The 25939-nt window shown below is 42.4% G+C and overlaps 1 protein-coding gene across 1 annotated transcript; it reads right to left on the reverse strand.

Annotated features, from left to right (window-relative positions):
• Positions 1-9: 9 nt before the first annotated feature.
• Positions 10-23487, reverse strand: LOC139445716 (uncharacterized). The gene is made up of 14 exons (XM_071226920.1): positions 23368-23487; positions 20537-20570; positions 19399-19551; positions 17887-18014; positions 15941-16076; positions 14094-14284; positions 12805-12849; positions 10054-10153; positions 8841-9001; positions 8436-8486; positions 6427-6511; positions 4009-4158; positions 1791-1874; positions 10-893 (listed from the first exon to the last, which is right to left on the reverse strand). The coding sequence occupies exons 1-14, from the start codon at positions 23485-23487 to the stop codon at positions 106-108; spliced, it is 2226 nt and encodes a 741-aa protein (XP_071083021.1). The 3' UTR covers positions 10-105.
• Between the last annotated feature and the right edge of the window lie 2452 nt (positions 23488-25939).

A 25939-nucleotide genomic window follows, 5' to 3' on the forward strand; every position in this document is an offset into this window, starting at 1 on the left:
ATACTACGTAGACACTGCCATGGACGTGCTTATTGGTTGTAATGAGTCAGAGCGTGTAGCTATGTGCAGCAACGTTGAAACCACCCCATTGTTCTCGCTATTTCGTTAAGTCAGGTAAATAGCGTTGATATCTCTTAGTTCTTCGCCAATGGAAATCCCATCTTCAAAATCAGTGATGTCGTCTGGTTTCACGAAGTCATATCTATCCTGTGAAATATACCCGGATGATAGACGTGACAGAGCAACATCTTCAGAGCACATGACTTCCGTTTCATCATATATAGTTTCAGACCATTGTGGGTTGGCTTCTTCGTATAACTTTGCGTTTTGAATTGCTTGTAAGAGTTGTCTCCCTTCTTCCGTTTTGGAATGTTCGACGTTAATGGGAAGATCATATGACGAATCACATGACTTCAGTTTATGTACGTCATAAACAAAGTCTTTAAATTCATCCATTAAACTATAAATACGCGACTGTCTATGCAGATAAAGATTTGTATTTTTTCCATTCCCAAAATGGATCCATATGCACTTGCTTATCAGGTCGTCCTTATTAAATATCGATGGCAAAGCGTCCTGAAATAGTCTCCCCGTTACAGAGGTTTCTGTCACTTTTATTGTCATTCCCTTTTTCCACGCTTGGATTTGATTGGCTGACTCGACTGAATGGATGACAAGTATGACTTCCGCATCCTGTATGCACTTACTGGTCCATGTTTCGGGCCCAAGGGAACGGATATCGTTGAAGCACCAATCAACGTGAAACACGTCACAGAAACAGTAGGTTTGAAGATAGAGGGCAAGAGTGCCTACAAGTTTAACATGCGCTTCGTGGTCCTCCGTGTACAATAGAAACACCTTCCGCCGCTCAAGGGGAAGCAACTGCATGGCAACTGAAACAGATATTAAAGAACATAAAGTGTATTTCGTGTCCGATCACGAACGTCTTTTGAAAATTGAGTATTTGAAGCAAACTGTGAAAAATCCAACAAACATCGTTTGTGTTTAATTAAAAATAATTTTCATCTTAAAAATACCTCGGTTAAAACTAGATATATACTACAGTAAACTACGTTTATAACGAACACGCTTATAACGAACTGACGGATGTAAGGAACCTATTTATTGGTCCCAGTCATTTGTTGTATAAATACTGTATGTATGCTTATAACGGACTACGGTTATTGCGAACTAAAATTAATGGTCCCTTTGAGTTCGTTATAATCGTAGTTTACTGTATAAGGAAATTCTATCGCATTTCTGGAATTGTATAATTAAATAAGTTATAAGTCACTATCTATAAGCTAAATTGATGTGTAATGAATTCGGAACGGAGTCACAATTTTTACTTTCAGTCAGTGTGTCCTTAGGGATCGTGATATATTATTAGGGGTGGAGGAGTGGGGTGGGGGTGCCAAAAGGGAATCAGGGCAGGGTTACGAAAAAATATGACAGTCTCTAGGGGAGGGTCATAAAAAATAATACACATAATAGGGGAGGGTTATGCAAAAAAGTACGTTTTATAATAAGTTATAAAGTTATAAAGAGTCATGACAAAAAAAAGAGTATAAGGACATGGGGAGGTCATCCAAAAATATGACAAGCATTTGGGGAGGGTCATTATTTTCAGTACATTAGTGCATCAAAAACCTCTGACCCCCTACCCCACCCCTGCAATAAATGACCGGTCCCTTAACGGTTTTGGAAACATTTCAGTACCATAGTATGTCGTGACCGATCAACGAGGTGAAATCATACTTGCGTGAAGAAAGTACTGCGAAGCAACTTACTTTTGTCTTTATGACTTGGAGCTGCTGTCAAGGGTTCTTGGCTGTCACGTGAGTTAGCTCCGCTGTTCCAAACACGAAAAGGTCCTGAGAGAAAAGTCAAAAGGACAACTATACACCTAGAAATTAAACACCCCCCGACAAAATGTAGATCAGTGATAAACCCGTTTTTTTATATAAAAATCAAGTTTCATGATACTCATTCATAGAATGACTGTCGATCTGAGTATAGTCATGACAATAACTGACAATGTCGCCCATACACACAGGCATATGAACGTGAAGCATGATACCCTCTAATTTCAGGAAAAGCACTATGATATTAAAGTGAGTGAGTGAGTTGGGTTGAACGCCGCTTTTAACATTATTCCGTTATATCACGACGTGTCAGCTTAATATGGGAGGAAATCCCAAAGTGATGCAGGTCTCGGACGTTTACCACTTCGGTGAAACCCACGAGCACGGGTATGGTGCTGACAAACCTAGAAACATAATCGGGAAGAACCGGGATTTGAACCCACAATCATAGGTTTCTGGCGGGCCTAAGGGACGCAACTCTGCACAGCGAATCGCGGCGCCTTAGACGACTGGACCACCCGTGCCCCCGAATAAACATCGGATCCGTGGTGTTGTCTTAAGTTTATTTAATCAGGAAGCCTTTGATTACCCGACTCTTCTCAACGGTGAGCGGCACCCGTGCCCCCTTTGAGATTAAAGCAAGTAAGGGTAGATAAAGTGGCAATCATCCGAGTGTTTAGTCAGCACTTGTAACCATGACACGCAGGAGGCTGTCAGAGGCACTCCGTTGGCATATCATTACCATGCATGACACAGGTATGTCATACAGAACCATTGGACATCAACTTGACTATGGCCATACTGTCATCAGGAGACTCGTAAGAAAACACCGACAGACACGTGAAGTAAAGGAACCGTCCCCGACCAGGGCCACTCCGAATGACAGCTGCACGGAAAGACAGGGCTCTAGCACGTCCAGTGAGGCGACAACAGGCGTCTGTCCACCAGGACTGTCCGAAACCTGCTAAAATCATTTAGGTTGAAATCACGAAGGCTCATCAGATGTCCCTTGTTAGCTGCTTATCATCAGCGACTTCGAATGGCTTGGTATATAGCTCGACGTCATTGGAATCTGAGGACGTGGCGACGGATCCATTGGTCCGATTCTTCCAGCACGTCACAGACGGGCGAATGCGGGTTTGGAGACACAGAAACACTGCATATACGCCTAGGAAAGTTGTACCAACCGTCCCGTATGGTGGGGGGAGCTATATCTCATGACTGTAAACTGGACATCGTAACAGTGCGAGGCAATCTCAACGGCGATCGTTACACCGAGGACATCCTCAAGCCTGTTGTGCGAGATTTTGACAATCACTTAAACACTGCCTTTACCCCTAGGAATATTGTACCAACAGTCCCGTATGGTGGAGGCCCTGTCATGTTGTGGGGAGCCATATCACATGACTGTAAACGGGACATGGTAACAGTGCGAGGCAATCTCAACGGCGATCGTTACACCCAGGACATCATCTAGCCTGTTGTGCGAGATTTTGACAATCATGCACTTGCCACTCGACACCTGTTTATGACAATTCTGGACCCTATCTTAATAGTGCTGTGACTGCATTTCTTCAAGGACAGGCCATTGACACTTTGGCTTGGCCCGCTATGAATCCAGATTTGAATCCACTGGAACATGTTTGGGACATTCTTGGACGTCTGCTGCAGGCATTGGATCCACCAGTAATGAATGTGGCAGCTTTAGAGGCTACATTGCATCGCCAGTGGCAGCAGGTACCTCATGATCGTATCAGAAGACTCACTGGGGGAATGGGGAGAAGGGTAGAATCTGTCATCATGCCACAGGACGGTTTCACTCGCTATTGGTTTTTAGGATTGTGATTATCGTTGTGTCACATATAATGAACGGTTTTGGACAGTGTTGGTCATCCATACCTGATCATGGGACTTCGCAGATCCATAGTTTTCATGGTTACCAATTATGCTCAATTACAGCACTATCACAGCTATTGATGCAATTAAAATATTGAACATTTGCATCATTCTCTGAGTTTTCATTAGTCAAAATCTCTCACTCAAACTCACTCACACACTAAACTTACTCATATGTCCACTCTGAAACTAAAATGCTCACTTAGACTCACTCACAGACTATACTTACTGACATACCCCCTCATACCTCGACCTCTGTTCCTCAGTGAGAAGGCGAAGAGCAGCAACAGAATTAACGCAACAAGCACGCCCAGCACGGACCCCAGAACGGTTTTGATGACGTCATTAGGAGACCCGGATGAACCAGGCAAACGATTGTTGAGCAAGGACATGCGCTCTGAAAAGAAACATTCACGAATGGAGTGAGATATATAAATATAGAATCAGGGATTTGTCAATGTGCAGCGGATGTACACATGAAAGGAGTATTGGCAGATTGTGTGAAGTGAAATGTTTAATGTCGCGTTATATAGTGATAACCCACTGAGATTCCATGCGCAGTTTAAATGGATACTCCACTCAGACACAGTATACTGACTTAGAGCCGGCAGGTCCCTTATCCCCTTTAATGCCTTAACTGCATTGATTTTGCCATCACAAGGGATCAATATTTCAAAGTTTCATCACTCAAGGATCTTTTTGACATAAACTCTCATTTAATTCTTGGATTTTTATAGAAATTAAATTAATTGATAAATTTTAATGTAGAAAGTTTTATATTTAATAAATTGGTAGTATATGATTATGAACTGAGATTGTTAGTGGTTGTACCCTTGATGGTAGCTTAAGTAGCGTAAAATTATTGTCCCCTGAGAGGGTACGTAAGCCCACTTCATTCAAAGTATTTTATATATACCAGGTTTATACTCGTAGAATACTTGTTTGTTTTAATTTTGGCTAAACTTCTCCATAATCACCAATAATTGAAGGGATGGTGTAAATCCTGCCGGGGTCCATGCAGGTAGCAAAGGTACTGTAGTCCCCATGGTCCCCAGTATGGTGGCCTACCTTTAGGTTGCTGGTGATGTATAGCCCAATTTTTATGGTCATTTACTAGTTTTAAACCTACATCTGTGATAATCTAGTTCTTTTACTGTCCTTTGTCGACAGGTTTGTATTCTAAATGGATGTATGTATAATTAGATATGGTCACTATCAGGCTGAAATATTGCCGATGCCGATGCCTTTTTCGACAATGCTGTGCAACCCAATCCTCCCCACCCCATCCCTATCGCCCAAAAAGCTGTATCCGCACTGTATATTCTCTGTGCAGAGAGGCGTCCCTTGGGCGCGCCAGAAACCTATGACTCTGGGTTGGAATCCCGGTTCTCCCCGATTATGTTTCTAGGTTTGTCAGCACCATACCCGTGCTCGTGGGTTTCACCGAAGTGGTAAACATCAGAGACCTGCATCACTTCGGGCTTTCCGCCCACATTAAGCTGACACGCTACGATATAACTGGAATACTGTTAAAAGCGGCGTTAAACCCAACTCCCTCACTCACTCACTCCTCCCACATCAAGATGACGCGCCGTGATGTAACCGAGTAACTGTTCAAAGCGGCCTTAAATCCGACTCGCTCACTTTTTGGACTCAGTAGAGTTTGGCATTAGTAAGCTGGTACGATGACCCTATTTGATTCACACAGACTCGGGCAACATGCCTTTAATCCATAACGGCGGGCGTCATTGACGACTTTGATAAGGGAACCACGACATGGGCCACAAATACAACTATTTCTAATAATTAACCGACGAAACTACACATTTATCAATGTTCCTCAAGGCGAAAGCTGCGCAGGCTTTCTGAAACGTAAATAACATGTCTCGCGGATAATTACAAGCCGATTTATTCTTTCAAGTGAAGTATTTATGGTTGCGTAATTACAGCTTCAAGTTCGTCCCTGGGTAGTCATGCTTTTTTTCATGAAGAAGACATTTGCAGACTGTTTACCAAACTCTTTCACTGCTCAGATACGAGACATTTTAGAAACAAATAGTTGGGTTTTTTAGTCTTGGGAAAAGGTTTGAGAGGAGGTTTAGTCAACTTATCCATTATGGAACTTTGAAGTGAAGAAATCTTAATTAAACACCTGCACATAGGGGAAAATACAGTACGGTTTAAGTAGGTAATTTGCATGTAAAGACGACGATGCGAACGTTTTGCGGCCCTGGTGGACAGGCATTCCTTGATTAATGGCCTATTTTCAATGGACCTCAGTGGAACTCAATGGCTGAACAAAACAAGGAGCAAAATGCTGACTAAACTCCTCAATCATCACCAAATTAAGATAAATAAATAATCTAAAAGGCACTTTAATACAAAGATTAATCTTACCACCCCATGCCCATAACTAACTTGTTTGGTAAAATGTTAGCATTTAATTGATAATAATTGTTTCTTGAATTATGTGTTGGCTTTTTCAGTACAACCCCCCCCCCCCCCCCCCCCTCTTTTTCGACAATGCTGTGCAACCCCATCCTCCCCACCCCATCCCTATCGCCCAAAAAGCTGTATCCGCACTGTATATTTTGGATACATAGAAGTACAGTCGCGATTAAGAATCAGACAAGACACGTGTATGAAAATCTAATCAAAACCTTACCTGGTTGTACATGAGACGTCACTAAGAAGGTGTTGCTCCACACGGTGCTGCATACCATCTCACATAGTCCGCCAAGCGGTTGCAACTGAAAATGAAAAAAAACCCGTATTTCTTAACTGTTTAACAATTGTGTCATTGTGCAATTTCGGTTGTGTCTTCTCTTGCTTTAAAATGACATTTTCTCATTACCACTACCCGGAAGTTGTATCACCCTACCACTACCCGGAAGTAGCCTGAAAGTACTTCCGAAATGGAGCTTGCTTCTTAGTATGCTTATTCTTATAATATGGTAATAAACCTCACAGAACCATTTCCATAATCATAAGACATCGCAATTTACGATACCGACTATATCTTTTGTTTGTTTGTTTGTTGTTTAAAGCTGCACTCAGCAATATGCCAGCTATATGACGGCGGTCTGTAAATAATCGAGTCTGGACCAGACAATCCAGTGATTGACATCATGAGCATCCATCCACGCATGCAATTGGTATACGATGACATCCATCAACCACGTTAGCGAGCCTGACCATCCGATCCCGTTAGTCGCCTATTACGACAACATAGTCGCCTTGTAGGCAAGCATGGGTTACTAAAGACCTATTCTAACCAGATCTTCACGGGTCCGCGACTATATCATAAGTATGTGTTTATAAATCAGTATCCAAAAGTCATGCTACTAGATGTTTGCGAAAAAGCTTCTTGTCCCATCGGTGGCACACGGGCAAAGGCAAGTCACCTGAAAAAACACGGAAGCATATTATAAGGTACAAGTGAAAAAAGGACATTCCATCGAACACCATTTTAGTCAATGATGCGACAAATTTGGAAATGTCCTCCACATGTTACGGTGGCCCATAAGGGACATGGAGTCTGTTTTTCAATATTTTGATGTTTCACTTAGCAAATTAACACAATTTTTCATACAAATATGTTATAGATCATGTATAAAAAACAACCGAAAAATGGAAAATGTACTTTTAAGGAGCTATTGAGTCGCTGAAGTGTGAAGCGAAAATGTCAAAAACTAAAATGGAAATGTCAAAAACCAAAACGAAAAGGTCAAAAACTAAAATGAAAATGTCAAAAACAAAAACGACAATGTCAAAAACTAAAAGGAAAATTTCAAAAACACAAAACGAAAACGTCAAAAACTAAAATGAATACACAGGAAACTATTTCCACCGCGGTGAAATAGTTTTCTGTATTTTCATTTTAGTTTTTGACATTTTCGTTTCGTTTTTCATCGATTCAATATCTTCTTTACACATGATTTATCACATATTTGTAAGACACATTGTGTTAATGTGCAATAGGTTACGATAAATGTAAGTTAAATATCAAAATATGGAAAAACAGACTCCATGTCCCTTATGGGCCACCGTAACATGTCTACAATAAAACTGTATGAAAATTTTGCTAAGCCCTTCGATATTGTAACCTTGATCAAACAACTTTTGAGAAAGTGTCGTATATTACGCTGTTTTGAAATTTTCGAAGAAAGAGCATGCTCAATTCAAGACAATTGTACAATAAATTAACATAAAACACTTGACTTGCCTTTGCATGTGTTTGTCACGGGTGCCACCGGTGGGGCAGGATACGCTCACCTTTTCTGGAACACCTGGTATCATGACTATTGGATAGTGAATCAGAAACACATGCTTATTGTATAGTCGGGATCGTACATGGACTCCGCTTTATACACGATCGGTGTTGATGTGTAAACGCACATATATTTTATGTTGTTTTATCTGTTGTTTATAAAGTAAGTGAGTGAGTTTGATTTAAGGCCGACTTGAACAGTGTTTCACTCATATCACGGCGTGTCAGCTTGATGTGGGAGAAATCCCGAAGTAATGCAGGTGAATCTCGCGAGTACGGGTTTGGTGCTGAAACAGCAAAAACATAACCATGGCGGATTGGAGCACCATCACAATGTTCCTGGTACCCGTAAGGGAGACAACTCTGCACTTTAAGATATTCAGTACTCATGTACTCCAACTTACCCCAATTCTGTAAGTCCCCGGAGAAACGTTCTGAAACGTTGTTTTCAAAACCTGCAGGGAAATACAACAGCAAATAAAGATGACAGTAGAACCGTTGGTTGGTTGTTTTGTTGTTTAACGCCGCACTCAACAAAATTCCAGCTATATGACGGCGGTCTGTAAATAAACGAGTCTGGACCAGACAATCCAGTAATTAATAGCATGAGCATCGATCCACGCAATTGGGATCGATGACATGCATCAACCAAGTCGGCGAGCCTGACCACCCGATCCTGTTAATCGCCACTTACGACAAGCATGGGTTGCTGAAGACCTTTTCTAACCCGGATCTTCACGTACCGACAGTAGAACCGAACTTTAAAAAAGTGTTCATATGCTTCTCAGTAGCTTGTTTCTGAGGCTTACATTGTGGTGATCCTGCGACAGGATGTGCTGCTGTTCGTTGGTTGTGTTGATGCTGGAGAGTATCACGTTGTAGTGTGCGATGTCGTCGCTGAGGGCAGCATGAAATGTCACGATGACGGTGTTGTTGACGTCAACAGAGACGTTGATGTGGGGCGTCCAATCTGTGTTTCAGGGGATGGATAAGTTTTAATATTGTATCATCTACAGTCGCGAAATAAAAGTAATGATGTTTTCACTGATGGTGATCACTTGTGTGAGAGTTGAATGTGTGAGTGAGTGAGTAAGTAAGGTTTAACGTCGCTTACTCTAGCAATATCATTGCGGGGGACAAGAGTTCTATCATTTTCTATCGTGGAATTAATGGTAACAGCTGGTCTTGAAGGTGTCAAAAATAGAGATTATTATCATTGTTAGGTATTAGATTGATGTATGGAGCTTGAAAATAGTTTCCGCCAGGTGACTTTATTGGCACAATATCTGATCGCGATACCAAGTTTATCGGGTTGATCGATCCCTACGATAATGCTAGCCAATACTTGATAAGATAGATCATCGAATACTCGAAATGTGAACTTTCGGCTATGTTAACGCAAATGACTTTCATATTTTGAAGTTGCATCACGGCTGGGATAACTCAACACAAAAGAGGCTTATTTCTAGGAAATATAACTCTCAGTAGTTTGCCAAACCATGAACCAGCTGTTGGTTGCAGACGTCTTAGATGTGTTACAACATTCCAGACCACGTTACAGCTTTCAAACCATTTTATGGTAGACATGAAAAGAATATTTCCAAATTTGACGCATCAGTGACAACAAGATTGTCTGACGCAGTTCCCTATTTTGACCATAATCATATGATCCAGTGAGGATTTGCAGGTGAACAATTGCCTTTCCTTTGCATGTGTTTGTGATGAGTGTCATCAGGATACGCTCATCTTTTCGGGAATCCGTTACCCCCGGTTTCATCACGATTTGACAGTGAAATAAATACATGTTATGACAGAGTCTGAATCGTACAGTGGACTTTGAGTTGAGATTTCTTTTGATAAAGGGGAAGTCGTTTGTTGCTTTTTATTTTGTTTTTTCACCTACTACATTAAGCGGACACGTCGTGATATTACTTAAGTACTGTACAAAGCGGCGTTAAACCCCACTCACTCATTCTTGGAGAAATCATCCTTTTGTGACAAAGGGCAGCCACTACTCCTCACCTGATGACAGTTGTCGTTGTCGTTGACGGTGCTCCACTACGATTGGACCTTTCACTGTCATGGAACAGTCAAACTGACACGCTCCACCGACAGGCATCACCTGACAGAAACATCACAGATTTAATATATTTATAGTCAAACTGACAGGTTCCACCTTCAGACGTTTCCTTTCAGAAACATCACAGATTTAATTTATTTATAGTCAAACTGACAGGCTCCATCCAAAGGCGTTTCTTTACAGAAACATTACAGATTCAATTTATTTATAGTCAAACTGACAGGCTCCATCCAAAGGCGTTTCTTTACAGAAACATTACAGATTCAATTTATTTATAGTCAAACTGACAGGCTCCATCCACAGACGTTTCCTTTCAGAAACATCACAGATTTAATTTATTTATAGTCAAACTGACAGGCTCCATCCAAAGGCGTTTCTTTACAGAAACATTACAGATTCAATTTATTTATAGTCAAACTGACAGGCTCCATCCACAGGCGTTTCTTTACAGAAACATTACAGATTCAATTTATTTATAGTCAAACTGACAGGCTCCATCCACAGGCGTTTCTTCACAGAAACATCACAGATTCAATATATTCATAGTCAAACTGACAGGTTCCATCCACAGGCGTTTCCTTACAGAAACATTACAGGTTCCATGGGCGGATACAGCTTTTTTGAAAAAAAGCTGGGGGGTGGGGTGGGTTGGGTTGTGGGGTGGGGTGCGCACAATTAAGATCTATTTCTTGTCTTTGGTGGTAATTTATACAGAAATAAAGATTATTTTCGAAATAAAAAAACCCGCACCAGCCCCCCCCCCCCCCCCCACACACACACACACACTTCTGTATCCGCCTATGGGTTCATTTTGTTATTTGAAAATGATGTCAATCACTGACATTGGCACCATCTTTCAGAGATATCATAAATTCAAACAGTCTGAGACCACAGCGAAGAGAACATCACTAAGTCGTGTATAATGGTATGTCATACTGACCGACATTACTCACAGCCGTCATCTAACACTGCATTACACAGACCTCGCTCACAGGCACAATCCGACAGCGAACAAACACATATTTCAAATGTTTGAACAATGTTTATGTTAAGTTGTGTTATTGTTCGTGATCCTGGCAGCGTTTGCAACAGGCTTTACGTAAATGGTCATCACATATCATCTGGCGAGGACGAAACCAGCGTCAGAGAGAAACAGCCTGGCCAGTCCGCCGAAACAAACCCCAATGACCACAAAAGGCAAAACAGCGGTGAAAACCTTATGAAACCACTACCACGACCGGATGAATAAGTCACCAGCACACCATCCCAGCTGGGGCACGGCGGTCAGTAACTGAGTCTGAGCCAGGCAAGCCAGTGATTGATAGCACGAACAACGGTCCATACCGCCGTGTCACGATGATATACATTCAGACAGATCACAAATTGTGACGGCTCTGTCCACATACATGTGTTTTTGTACGGCAAACGCGGACTTGGAGGAACCTATCTTGTCACAGAATTTCCTCAACTGTGTCCACGTGGACTACTGTCCCATGTACTGCAACCCGTGCCTCCAGCACATCCGCTACTTCCATCATCATCAACAAAGACGACAACAACAACAACAACAACAACAACAACAACAACAAACAACAACAACAACCATCACCTCGCTATCAGACTGAATCAAGACCAGGGCCTCGTTCCACAAAGCGATCTTAGCGCTACGATCATCGTAAGCCTATGTTTAAGTATGGGAGTTACGATCATCTTAGCGCTAATATCGCTTTGTGGAATGGGGCCCTGAGCCCACTTGCACAAAGCGATTTTAGCGCTAAGATGATAGTAACTCCCTTACTTTAACATAGGCTTACTGTAGTCTTAGCGCTAAGATGGCTTTGTGCAAGTCGGCCCTGGACTATTTGTATAAGAACGTGTCTTTCATCACGTATACACACACAACGGGTCTGTCTGGGCGGTATGGGTAGGGCCGACATGTATCAACGTGTGATTCAGGTTTGATGGAAGGTTGATTACAAGATACACAGACGCACCAGTCATGTAGTGTTTACTACTGAATCGGATATGATTACACTCAACACTTGTAGAAATGCGGCCAGGCCACAACAAACTGTTTATTTGTTGTTGGTTGTTTTCCTTTTCTACCAAAGTTGTCGATATGGAAGGAGGGGATCTTAATTTTCTTTTATGGATCGATTTCTTCTGGGGAATGAAATGCATATCTTTTGCAAATTGGTCACAGATATTAACCTAAAACTATAGATGTGTATATCTTTGTGTTGTTCTGGACAAACGTTTCTTTTTCTATCTTGATATCTATTTGTTTGCAAGGACGGTAACTTAATTAGTACCCCGAATTATCATGGTAAGTTGTGTTCAGAAGAAAACAGAGAAATGATTGATTGTTTGTTTGATTCTGTATTGTGGGAAAATGTTCAGCTAATTTCTTTCACAAAAACAAGTATTCTCTCTCTAGTGTCCTATATCACACACACACACACACACACACACACACACACACACACACACACACACTCGCACGTTCACGCACGCACGCACACGCGCCCGGACCCACCACACCACACCCCAATTTATATGCTTGGTGAAGGTCCTTTGAACATGTGATATGATATCACTGATTTTATACAAATTTGGACCATCTGCATGCTTCTTGATGTGGATCGAATTCTAACAGAACTTAGATTCTATGTGGTATTTACGAAAATACGTACCTCGATTCTATACTTTCCGGAAGGAACGTCGTAGAAGACGGTCTGCTGGAAACGGAAAGCAGAAGGGGGTAGGTTTTTTAAAATAATAAATAAGTTTTCATGCTTCAAGAAATAAAATGTTATTGTTTCGTTCGTGAGATTTTACGCCGCATTTAGCAGGACATCAGATGGTTAACCTTTACTGTACACACTATACCCAGGTAGGGAATCGGAACCGAATGCGTGACAGAACGCATTATCCACTCGGCTATACAACCGCGCGTTTTGGTTAACATTAACGAACCATACAGACACATGTGTAAACAATTCTCCAGCGTATATATCAACATGGCAGGGCAGATCAACTACAGTAATATGCTGCAAGATTGAGACGACACGCAGCAATGTACGTTAACCACTCATTATGTCGCTGCTTCTTCCAACCACGAAAGAACTGTGTAATTTGATTGGACGGTTATTTTTAGCCTCAAGTAATTGGAACCGGATTTAAAAAAAGTTTAAAGGTCGAAAGTGTTCAGAGTCTTTCTTAGAGCAGATACAATTCATTGGATAATCGAGGGTCTAGAGTATATATGAGAGGAGATATGACACACTGGATAATCGAGGGTCCAGAGTATATATGAGAGGAGATATGAGACACTGGATAATCGAGGGTCAAGAGTATATATCAGAGGAGATATGAGACACTGGATAAAAGAAGGTAAGGAGTATATATCAGAGGAGATATGATACACTGGATAAAAGAAGGTACAGAGTATATATCAGAGGAGATGTGATACACTGGATAATCGAGGGTCAACAGTATATATCAGAGGAGATATGATACACTGGATAAAAGAAGGTACAGAGTATATCTCAGAGGAGATATGATACACTGGGTAATCGAGGGTCAACAGTATATATCAGAGGATTTATGATACATTGGATAAAAGAAGGTACAGAGTATAATTATATGAGAGGAGATATGAGACACTGGATAATCGAGGGTCAAGAGTATATATCAGAGGAGATTTGATACACTGGATAAAAGAAGGTACAGAGTATATATCAGAGGAGATATGATACACTGGATAATCGAGGGTCAAGAGTTTATATCAGAGGAGATATGATACACTGGATAATCGAGGGTCAAGAGTATATATCAGAGGAGATATGATACACTGGATAAAAGAAGATACAGAGTATATATCAGAGGAGATATGATACACTGGATAATCGAGGGTCAAGAGTTTATATCAGAGGAGATATGATACACTGGATAAATGAGGCTAAAGCAACGTCTGACATACCTTATATCTATCCCGACTCTTGACTCTGCCCCCAACTGTAAGGGTGTGCCGGGTAAATGTATCGTTATTTAGTCCCCTCAGGATGACATCGTAGTGTCGGAATTTGTAGTAGTTAGGAGCGAGGTTAAAAGTCACTGTGAGGTTGTTCTCGTCCAAAGAGGTGCGAATATCACTCCGCCAGTCCCCTGGGCCTGAAATGACACTTAATTAAGTTGTTGAAAGCTGAAGCTGTATCACACTGGCATTCAGCAAATAACATATAGCTGTAAGTATTATGATACAAGGTGGGTTGGCTTGGAGTTTAAAGTCGCATTCAAGATTATTGCACTTATATTGCGACGTTCATGAACGTGTTTGTGGCTGCTTCTATCATGTATGTTTGTAGTTCTCCCGCGGATGGGGACGAGTTTCATTACTTTTTCAGGTGTGAAGCTCTTCTCCAGTCACGGTCTATGTACATACCTAAAGACTTCCCCGAATGGCTTAATACGTATATTATTAAATTGAAATTTTTTTTATCCAGCGTTAGAGTAAAGGACATGAAAAACTTGTCTAAATTCACCAACACCATCTTTTGAAATGCTGTAGCTGTTAAAAAACGTGTATGAGATTTGTGTCACTTTAATTTTGTCATATTTCATTGAAACGTTCCATCGATCCACGCAATTGTGATACGATGACATGCATCAACCAAGTCAGCCATCTTGACCACTTGATCCCGTTAGTCGCCTCTTACAACAAGCACAGTCGCCTTTTACGGCAAGATTATTGCACTAACATGACGACGTGCATGCACGTGTGTGTGTCGTCTGTCTGCTTGGTCTGGATTAATGCCGATTTTTTTAGTACTAGCCCACGGAATATCATGCCTCAGTTTAACATGAATACCCCAGTCAGACACAGAATACTGACTCCGAGCGAGCCAGGCCTTGTTTTTGCCCCTTAATATCGAGTGTCAGGCAGGGTATCAACAAGTACCATCTTTTAACGTCTTTTGATATGACGCAGACAGGGATCGAACTCAGACCTTCCGTTTAATTTCTACATATATTTGCACGATATCCCTGATATCTTGATTTAATGATTATATTAGAATTTACATTATACTTTTTTCTCATGTTTGGTTGTTTGTGTGATGTTTAACGCCGCACTCGGCAATAATCCAGCTATATGACGGCGGTCTGTAAAAAGAGAGTCTGGACCAGACAATCCAGTGATTGACATCATGAGCATCGATCCACGCAATTGTGATACGATGACATGCATCAACCAAGTCAGCCATCCTGACCACCCGATCCCGTTAGTCGCCGCTCACGACAAGCATAGTCGCCTTTTACGGCAGGCATGGGTTGCTGAAGACCTATTCTAACCCGGATCTTCACGGGTATTTTTCTAATGTACCACCGTTGGTGTTTGTTTTTTCCTGAGAATACACTAAACTGTGAACTGCTAGTTTACTGAGATACTGTGACGCTGTTGGAAACATATTAGAACATGGATAGCCCACTCATTTTACTGGCTCTGAGCCGACCAGTCCTTGTTTTATCCAATCAATGCCGAGCGCCAGGCAGAGTAACAATAAAGAAACATAGTCTTCGACAACAGTAGTGTCGTGTTTCACGAATATCTTCAGGGAAACCCCGTTAATCCGAAATCTGGAAAAACGAAGCAGTAGGAAGTCATTAACTTTTAAGGGCGAACTTGGGACACAGGAAGGCCAATCTGTGCCCACGGGATTAACGGGTACAGAGTTACGTCCCTTTGTCTATTCTTTTAACATATGATAAATATTATTCTGTTTCACTGTATGCAATTTACAAGAGACTTAATAATGAAATGTCATTCACCTATTGGCGGAATGTACACCGTCACGTGGTAACCCATTTCCGGTTGATGTTGTACTTCCGGTTGTGGCAGGCTTACGAGGGAGACATAATACTGCGTATTGTTTGGAAGTGGATACAACCTATAGGTGAAATTTACCTGAAACATTCAGACAGTTTTAAATTGATTGATTAATGCGGATACCACCAGTGAGGGGAGGTGAAATGGGGTTTAACGTCGCGTTTAAGATTATTGCACTAACATGGCGACGTGCATGTGCGTGTGTGTGTCGTCTGTCCGCTGGGACTAGTCTGAATTAATGCCGATTTATAGTGCTAGCCCACTGAGATACCATGCCTCGGTTTAACATGAATACACAGTATACTGACTCCTAGCGAACCAGTCCTTGTTTTTGCCCCTTAATATCGGCAGGCAGGGTATCCACAATTACCATCTTTTAACGTATTTTGATATGACGCATACAGGGATCGAACTCAGACCTTCCGATCTCCGGGCAGACGCTCTACCACTGGACCACGGAGGCGGTCGATACTACTAGTGACAAACTAAATGATGACCGCCTAAGGTGTTAAGTCGATGTGCAGAGTTGCGTCCGTTTGCAGTGCCAGGATCCACTGATGGTGTGTTCGAATCCCAGGTTCGGTTTGAATATGTTCCTTGGGTGGTAATTATCTACTCCATGATCCACTTTGGGAATTCCACCACATTTACTTGACACGATGGGGCGGTCGGGTAGCATAGTGGTTAAAGCGTTCGCTCGTCACGCCGAAGACCCGGGTTCGATTCCCGACATGAGTACAATGTGTGAAGCCCATTTCTGGTGTCCCCCGCCGTGATATTGCTGGAATGTTGCCAAAAGTGGCGTAAAACCATACTCACTCACGTGACACGACGTAATAAAACTGATACACTGTAAACGTTAAACCCAATCTACCGACGATCATCCTCGTTTTATCCAGCGTAGTATTACATCTCCGTTTCTTTATGATACGATACGCTGGATAATCGAGAATCGAGTTTAGGGACAACGATGTTGCCTTCAGGTTTAAAAGTGTATTTTAAACTTTTCATCCTGTCGACCTAACTGTTGGTTTGTACAGACCTAAAACTGACTGTACATAACATACGTTAAACTAATCACAGCATAAACAGCCTACAGTGACTTTTCATGGTATGTGAATGGTCAATCTTTATTATCAAAATGGATTAGACACCGTTTAACAACGTGATCACATACTTTAACATAGGCTTTCGACTGACGTAGTGTTACGATCGCTTTGAGAGTGTGAGTTGGGATTAACGCCGCTTGGTATGGTGCTGACAAACCTAGAAACCGGAATTCGAACCCACAGTCATAGGTTTCTGGCGCGCCTAAGGGACGCCTCTCTGCACATCAAATTGCGGCGCCCTAGACGACTGGGTCATCCGTGCCCCCGATCGCTTTGAGAGAGCAGGGCCTAGACTATAAACAAACTTCTGGATTGCAAATATGCAGTCTGTCTTTAAGGCATCCCCGATTAACCAGTGTAATATATTCCCTTTTATTTCGACAAATACCCTGGAACTGTTCGCCACCATAGCTTCGTTTGGGTAGAGACTTAACTGTCCCCATACCTCATATCACTAACTTAGCACATAATCTCGTAGTTATTAGATTGGACGGATATTTTCGGCGTCGCGCCTTTCCCCATACCAAAAACGACACTTAGGTAGCGGATGGGTCATGGGTATTTATCGTAACATAACAGAGAAATAATACGCTTGATAATCGAGGTATCTACGTTATTATTCAGATGCCTTGTATAAAATGAAGTCATTGTCTCGGTGTAGTAGGGAAATGATTTCCCAGTAGGTTGACCTAGAGGTACAGAGTGCATGACCACATTCAACGATTCTGGGAGTGTCAATACAGTAGAGCTTCAAAATGACCCCACCGCAGTATACTCACTTCTACGTCAGGAATAGACCACGAAGCGTTCCTCAGATCAAACAGTCGACAAATGGGGGAACTCCCCCTCCATCTGCCGTCCAGCGCCGTCACCGTCAACTTGAACCCCTTCATGTGGTGCACGCTACCTGTAATGTGGGCTCTACTGTTCATCTACAATGTGTCAGTAATGTTTGCTTCACGTGTAATTAATAACAACTTGGCTGTCTCTGTTTGTTGCTTAACGCCGCACTCAGCAATATTCCAGCTATATGACGTCGGTCTGTAAATAATCGAGTCTGAACCAGGCAATCCAGTGATTAATATCATGCGCATCGATCCACGCAATTGGGATCGATGACATGCATCAACAAAGTCAGCGAGCCTGACCATCCGATCCCGTTAGTCGCCTCTTACGGCAAGCATAGTCGCCAGACAATCCAGTGATTGAGATCATGAGCATCGATACATGCATGTAACACATCTCCACCATGCATCTGCCGATATCAACGAAATGGGAAAGGTTATATTTCAATGACTGCTTTATAAAAATACGATCACCATCCTGGGAGCACCAAGAATACAGTTCGTATTTCAAAAAAAAAGTAAGTGAGCACCTGTTCATGTTTTAACTAATATTTGAGCTGCTACATATGTGAAGCAATACTGATCTGATCCCCTCCCCCACCCCCCACCCCCCAACACACACGCACGCACACACACACACACACACACACACACACACACACACACACACACACACACACACTGCCTAAATAGTTACACGGATTATGAGATGTTAATCTCTGGATTGTCTGCTCCAAAGTCGAATATTTACAGACCGTCGTCAAATATCTGGAATATTGCTCAGTGTGACATTGAACAACAATAACGAAAATCAAAACGTACGAAATCCCCATTGTTTCAGCTGGTTGTTTTTTGGGTTGTTTTTTTATAACTAACCTGCCTCCCACGTGCCGAGATTGGACGATTTCATTAAAATGATTTGGTTTGTTTGTTGTTAAACGCCGCACTCAGTAATATTCCAGCTATATGACGGCGGTCTGTAAATAATCGCGACTAGACCAGACAATTCAGTGATTGACTTCATGAGCATTTGATGCATACAAATGGGATACAATGACATGCATCAAACCAAGTCCGCGAGCCTGACCACGTGATCCCGTTAGTCGCCTCTTACGACAAGCATATTCGCCTTTTACGGCAAGTGAATGGGTTGCTGAAGACCTATTCTACCCCAGATCTTCACGGGTCTCATTTAAATGACAGGAGGGTGAAGCTTGGTTCGAGGTTTTGCATTATTGTGTCGTGGTATACGTAGATCAGCGCCCCCCTCTGGGGGAGTCAGGCCGAGCCTACACTAATCACAGTTAATGGTTGAAACGCTCTTCCTGTGGCCATACATGAGATCTACTTGAGAGACGATGGCGAAATAACATGTCTGCCTTAAGTCAACAATCACTGAGTCGACCTCGTGTATGAGTAACATGTTTCCATGGAGATATGTCTTACTGTCTTGTGGGGGCTTCCACTGGAAGCGGAGACCGGAAACAATGGCCAAATCACACTGTATCTCAACGGCCTTCACCTCAAAGTCACGTGGTTTTCCTGGCCACGACAGTTGCCCCGTGGGACGAGAGAACATCCCGATGTTGTCCCGGCAGACTGAAATTACACACATTTATATAGATAGTGAATTTTGTTTTGTCTAAGTATCTCCTACGTAGGACTTAGTATCTCCTACGTAGGACTTACTATCTCCTACGTAGGACTTAGTGTCTCCTACGTAGGACTTACTATCTCCTACGTAGGACTTACTATCTCCTACGTAGGACTTAGTATCTCCTACGTAGGACTTACTATCTAACTAAGAGACAGTAAGTCCTACGTAGGAGATAGTGATTCTAGGCCATACTAAGTAGGAGATACTTAGTCCATTGCCATACTAAGTACTACGGAAGAGATAGTAAGTCCTACGTAGGAGATACTAAGTTCTACGTAGAAGATACTAAGTCCTACGTAGGAGATACTTAGACACACAAAAATTCACTGTGGCCCCACTACGCTTCCGTACGAAATGGTGTGTACCGAACGTCTCGACATAATTTGTTTTTCTGAAATGAGGAATTTTTCTGAATTTTTGGAGAACCACAACTGGTTATTAATCAGAATATTCATCACATCCAATTATAGTTTTTCCAGCATTTTCGCGAACAGAATTCTTCCTTAAAAAGACAGTTAGGATATAGGGAAAGGGTTCTGGGTATTTATTAGTTTTACACCGCTTTTGGCAATATTCCAGCAAATATCAGGACTGGGGATACCAGAAATGGGCTTCACACATTGTACCAATCTTTGGAATCGAACCCGGGTCTTCGGCGTGACGAGCGAACGCTTTAACTACTTGACTGCCCCGCCTACCCCGCCTGAGACCTGCATCACTTTCCTCCCGAATCTTAAAAGCGTCATTAAACCCAACTCACTCACTCCCTGAGATTTTGGACCTCAGGTTTACAGTTTTTCGGCGACTGTTGTAGCCTGGTAACGTTTTGATAATTTTCAAGTATATAATTTTTTGCCGAGCGGTTTAGTTTGTGTTTAGTTGTTTTCAATTTGAAGCCATCACTTGGTAGCCTGAAAAAATACTTACACTGTGTGGGACGGACTGCACAGGGGAGTGTCTCCTGAAGAATATATAAACTGTCATCATTATTTTATAACCATACAGCAGGATTATGTATCTGTTTGCTATGAGTTGCGTGCGTGCGTGCGTGTGCTTGTACGTTTCAAGACACATGCCGGCTTCACAGTTGTAGCCAACAGAGATACCATACTGCGGGACCCGTGAAGATCCGGGGTAGAATAGGTCTTCAGCAACCCATGCTTGCCTTAAAAGGCGACTGTGCTTGTCGTAAGAGGCGACTAACGGCATCGGGTGGTCAGGCTCGCGGACTTGGTTGATGCATGTCATCGTATTCCAACTGCGTGGATCGATGCTCATGATGATCGATGATCACTGGATTGTCTTGTCCAGACTCAGTTATTTACAGACCGTCGTCATATAGCTGGAATATTGCTGAGTGCGGCGTTAAACAAGCAAACTGCCAATCACGAATACCCCATTGAGACACAATATAATGATCCCGAGACGGCCAGCCCTTGTTTTAGCCCCTTAATGCCGAGCGACAAGCAGGATAACAAGACGTACCATCTTTTAACGTATTTTGATATGACTCTGCCAGGGAATCGAACCACCGACCTTCTGCTCTCCGGGCACATGCTCTATCCACTAGACCACGGGAGAGGTTTGTTTGCAATGAAGTCCGAGTTATTAAATACCTTTAAAATGTCCTCATTATTGATTGCCACAATTTGGGTGAGTGATTGAGTTGGGTCTAACGCCGCTGTTCATGCGGGTCTCTGACGTTTACCACTTCGGTGAAACCCACGAGCACTGGTATGGTGCTGACAAACCTAGAAACATAATCGGGGCGAACCGGGATTGGAACCCACAATCATAGGTTTCTGGCAAGCCCAAGGGACGCAACTCTGCACAGCGAATCGCGGCGCCTAAGACGACTGTGCCACCCGTGCCCCCGCCACATTTTGGACTGACTTATTAAATTATTTCACGATAAGAAAATTTGATCAAGCACACAATGCCAACATAACGGAGAAACGTACCCTGCTACCGATACTACGTTTACACATCGCTTCGATAATTGTTATAGAAACCAATCCAAACATCAACACGATGTCAATTTACAGATACCCAACAAGCTAATAGAAGCTCCTGAAGCTATAGTTAATCCCACAAGCAGATCGGTGCTGGCTTAAGCCTATGGGCCTCTGTCGGGGTTACGGGCTTGAAGTCCTCAGTAACCTGTGGGGGGTGTCGCACGACGTGGACCTATGCACGAGCCGACAAAATGGATAGGATGGTTAGGCTCGGTGACTTGGTTCATTGCGTGTCATCCATTCGTGACAAACTCGTGTTATTCCGGGACAAGCCGAATAGCAACTCGTTCCCCTCTCATGGCCACTTTCGCAACCGGTTTCCGTCTTAGCGCAAACGGGCATACCTAAACCAATTGTCAACTTGTTGCGTAATGGTTCACATATATTTCCCCATATATTATATATATTTCAGACGCAATTTAAAGCACATCTGGACATGCGGAATTATACAGTATGATTGAACACATATAACTGTGTCTTGGGTATATTTTTAGATGCAAGAGATATGTAAAATCAAAACTTATTTCTGGGGGATTCTTTGACAAAGAACTTGAAATTAAACGCGCATTCTGATTGGTTGGTCGTATTTTCGCATATAACATTCATCGATAGGGGTACGAGTCTTCTCGCAGGTTAAGGAAAGGGGCGAGTGGTGACGATTGGGGTGTCATCGTGCCCCGACAGCGTGGGCTGTTGCTTGTGGTATCAATCACTGGTTTGTGTGGTCCAGACTGTATTATCTACAAGCCGCCGTTATATAGCTGGGTGCAGCGTTAAACAACAAACAAACCAAGATTAGCTGAGAGGGAATCCCATTTAAACCCTGTCGGCGTTAGTGTTTGACGGGATGTCACATGTACCCAAGTATTTGGTTTGTTTGTTTGCTTGTTGTTTAACTCCCCACTCGGCAATATTTCAGCTACATGAACAGAACATGGTTGTCAAATACAACAAGAGCATCTCGAACATAACAGGTAGTAAATCGGCGTGATTTGATACCTGTTACTCAACAGTATCTCAATACGTTCCAGTCACACTAGGATGTAAAATTTCGTCCAATAATAGATAAAGCGGTTGCGCAAGCAGGCGATGTTAACCAGTCCTTGACGTGGTTGTTGGTCGGTTGGTTTGTTGTTTTACGCTGCACAAAGCAATATTCCAGCTATATGACGGCGGTCTGTAAATAATCGAGTCTGGACCATAAAATGCACTGCTTAATATCATGAGCATCGATCCACGCAATTTGGAAACGATAACATACTGAACCAAGTCAGCGAGCCTGACCACCCGATCCTGTTAGTCGCCTCTTACAAGCAAAGTCGCCTTGTAAGGCAAGCATGGGTTGCTGAAGACCTATTCTACCCCGGATATTCACGGGTCATGAGAGTTATCTGATAGGTCGACTAATTTGGCGCCGTCATTCGGTACGGTCTCAAAATGAAGCTATGGTGGCGATTGGGCCAAGGGTTGTTATCAAAATACAGTCGAACAGAATAAACTAGCGGCGATCGTGACCTTTATATAGAGATGCAGCTCGATATCAGATCATGTATCTAACTTCGATTAACCTTTAAAACAGATTTTCTCGATATCGGCATTAATATTATACGAACTATACATTGAGAGATCAGTGGGTATGGGGTTTACATTGCAATCATGTAATATCATGTCCCTTTGCTGTCCGAGGTATTTGTAAGTAACGGAACTGACGAACGATGTCGTTCTTGCCGCCGTATGACGTACCTGGATTGTGCAGTTCGTGTCTGGACGACAGCCGGGTGTGGCCACAGACTGACCACTGGTCAGAAGCAAGAGGGTTAAACAGACAAGATACGAACACCTCGGGGCCACTCTCCACGACATGGTGACACTGGGACGTCTCCTGAAACACACATTTGTTAAAAACACAAGAGGAATGTACACAAGGACCAAAAGGTTGACACCTTTATGTATATATAAAAGATTGTTTTGTCTTTTTACCTCTATATGGTTGTGGTTGGGTTCCAGGTAAGAATATAAGGTCGCTACCGGTGTCGAGCACTAAGATTTGAGTTTAATGACATGGCAACTAAATGGATCGGGTGGTCTGGCCCGTTGACTTTGGTTGACTGATTGTCATCGTGTCCCAAAAGTGTTCATGATGTCAATCACCCGATTGTCTAGTCCGGACGCGAATATTTACAGACCGCAGTCATAAACTGGAATATTGCTGTGTGTGGCGTAAACAACTATCAACAGACAATCAGTCACTCAATCAATCAAATAAATCGCCAAATCATGTTGGTCTCCAAGAAACATAGTCCGTGGAACATTCACACCAGCAACGGTGAAGGACATCGACTATGACAAAAGGCAGCGACATTGATTCTGCAGTGCGGTCCCCTAATCCCAGGAGACGGGTGAAAGTCTATCAGTACGTCAGTAGCCCGCCTGACAACGGGTCTTGGAAGATTACTCGCTGTATCCGGTAAGTGATAACCAACGAAGATTTGGTACCGTTACAACCCCGTGTCCTCGAGTGTTCGCGATAGTTGAGACATGTACTAGCTTGTATTGCAATGACTTATTGTTGGGGTAAGCAATATATATACAACAGTACTAGCTCACACGAGACATGGCGGTTGTGCAAACTAATGTGAGATATCTAGTTTCAAACAGCTCTTCTTGAGCTGACATTGCGTGATTTATTATTTAGCGTTAACGTCACCATTTCGGGTGAGAATGAATTTTGTTTACTTAATTAAAAGGTAAGAAGAAACACAAGCGTTTGTAGCAATAAACGGATAGATCTGATATGATTCGCATAAACTGGTTCCGATGTTGGTTCGCGCAGCACACCTTGCGCTTTTAGCCAATATGCGGCGGCCTTAATTACACATGTCTATATCTATTGTTTGTCTGTTGTTGTTGAACGCCGCACTCAGCAATATTACAGCTGTATGACGGCGGTCTGTAAATAATCGAGTCTGGACCAGACAATCCAGTGATTGATATTATGAGCATCGATCTGCGCAATTGGGAAACGATGACATGCATCACCAAAGTAAGCGAGCCTGACCACCCGATTCCGTTAGTCACCTCTTATGACAAGCATAGTCGCCTTGGGTTGCTGAAGATCTATTCTGCTCCGGATCTTCACGGGTCCGTTTATGTCTAGAAAGTTTGGTTTGCGTGATAGAAATTATATGTAATACATTTCTCTGCCGGGGTTTGTATGAGGAGATCTCTTTGACTTTATACGAACAAAATTTTCTTTGTTTTGATCTGGTACTGATGACCAACGAATGTCATTCTTAGTGTCACCACTGCCTGAGTACTCGTTCAGGGAGACAGGAGCACAATAAACGATTCCCAAACACCCAAATTATTCTAACGAAAGGCTAGAAATATCCAGTCGGTGTGAAGCAATTGTGTTTCTTTCTTCAACTTACATAAAAGAATCCCCATATATTCTTCATGAATAAAATTCCAGTTTTATTAACAACCGCTGTCTGAGATACTGACGAAGGGGTGGGAGAATTTCATATTTCCTTTTTCTAAACTGGGTTCCGTCTCTTCATATCTTATTCTAAAAAAACTCGTGCTTTTACTGTAACAGTTAAGGGAGAAATTATACTTGATTACGCTACACATGGGGGAAGAGTAAGTTTATTTCTTAAATTAGGAGTTCACGGTTCTCGTTGAGAGCCACTACCCAGATAAGCTATGAAATCACAATGTTATGACGTCATACTTATCGCGCGTTGCCTGGCTACACTGCTGCCTGCTTTGTGTGACAGGTAAACAGAAGCTCGTTCTACCATGTGCGTAGTCATTGTAAATAAGACAAAAACATTCCATAGTTTAAGAGCAAAATCCGCATGTCGGAAAGGCAGTTATTAGCGTTATAAATGACTTTTGATGTGTTGGAAATTGAGTATGATTCTCCCTGATTGCATGAAAGTCAACAGAATGCAACCACCAGGCAACCGTTTTGAAAATTTAAAGGCTGTGAACCAAAATATATCTTTTGTTTTGTCGTATGGAGATTTTTGATATTTCACAATTGAAATTACGTTCGCCAGCTTTTATGTTTTGACGAAAAAGAATCCTTCAACAACATAATCGGATGGTTACAGAAGGGACAAAATGGATCGGGTGTCAGTCTCGGTGAATTGGTTGATGGCTGTCACCGAACCCCGACGGCGTGGCTCGTTGTTCACAATATTAATCACCGGATTTTCTGGTCCAGATTCGATTATTTACTGGCCGCTGTCATAGGCGTTAAACAACAAACCGATTATAGTAAGGAATTCTGATCTTTCGATATTCTGGG

This window comes from Haliotis cracherodii, unplaced genomic scaffold, assembly GCF_022045235.1.
Source record: "Haliotis cracherodii isolate W230 unplaced genomic scaffold, xgHalCrac1.p SCAF_6, whole genome shotgun sequence".
Lineage (NCBI taxonomy): Eukaryota > Metazoa > Mollusca > Gastropoda > Lepetellida > Haliotidae > Haliotis > Haliotis cracherodii.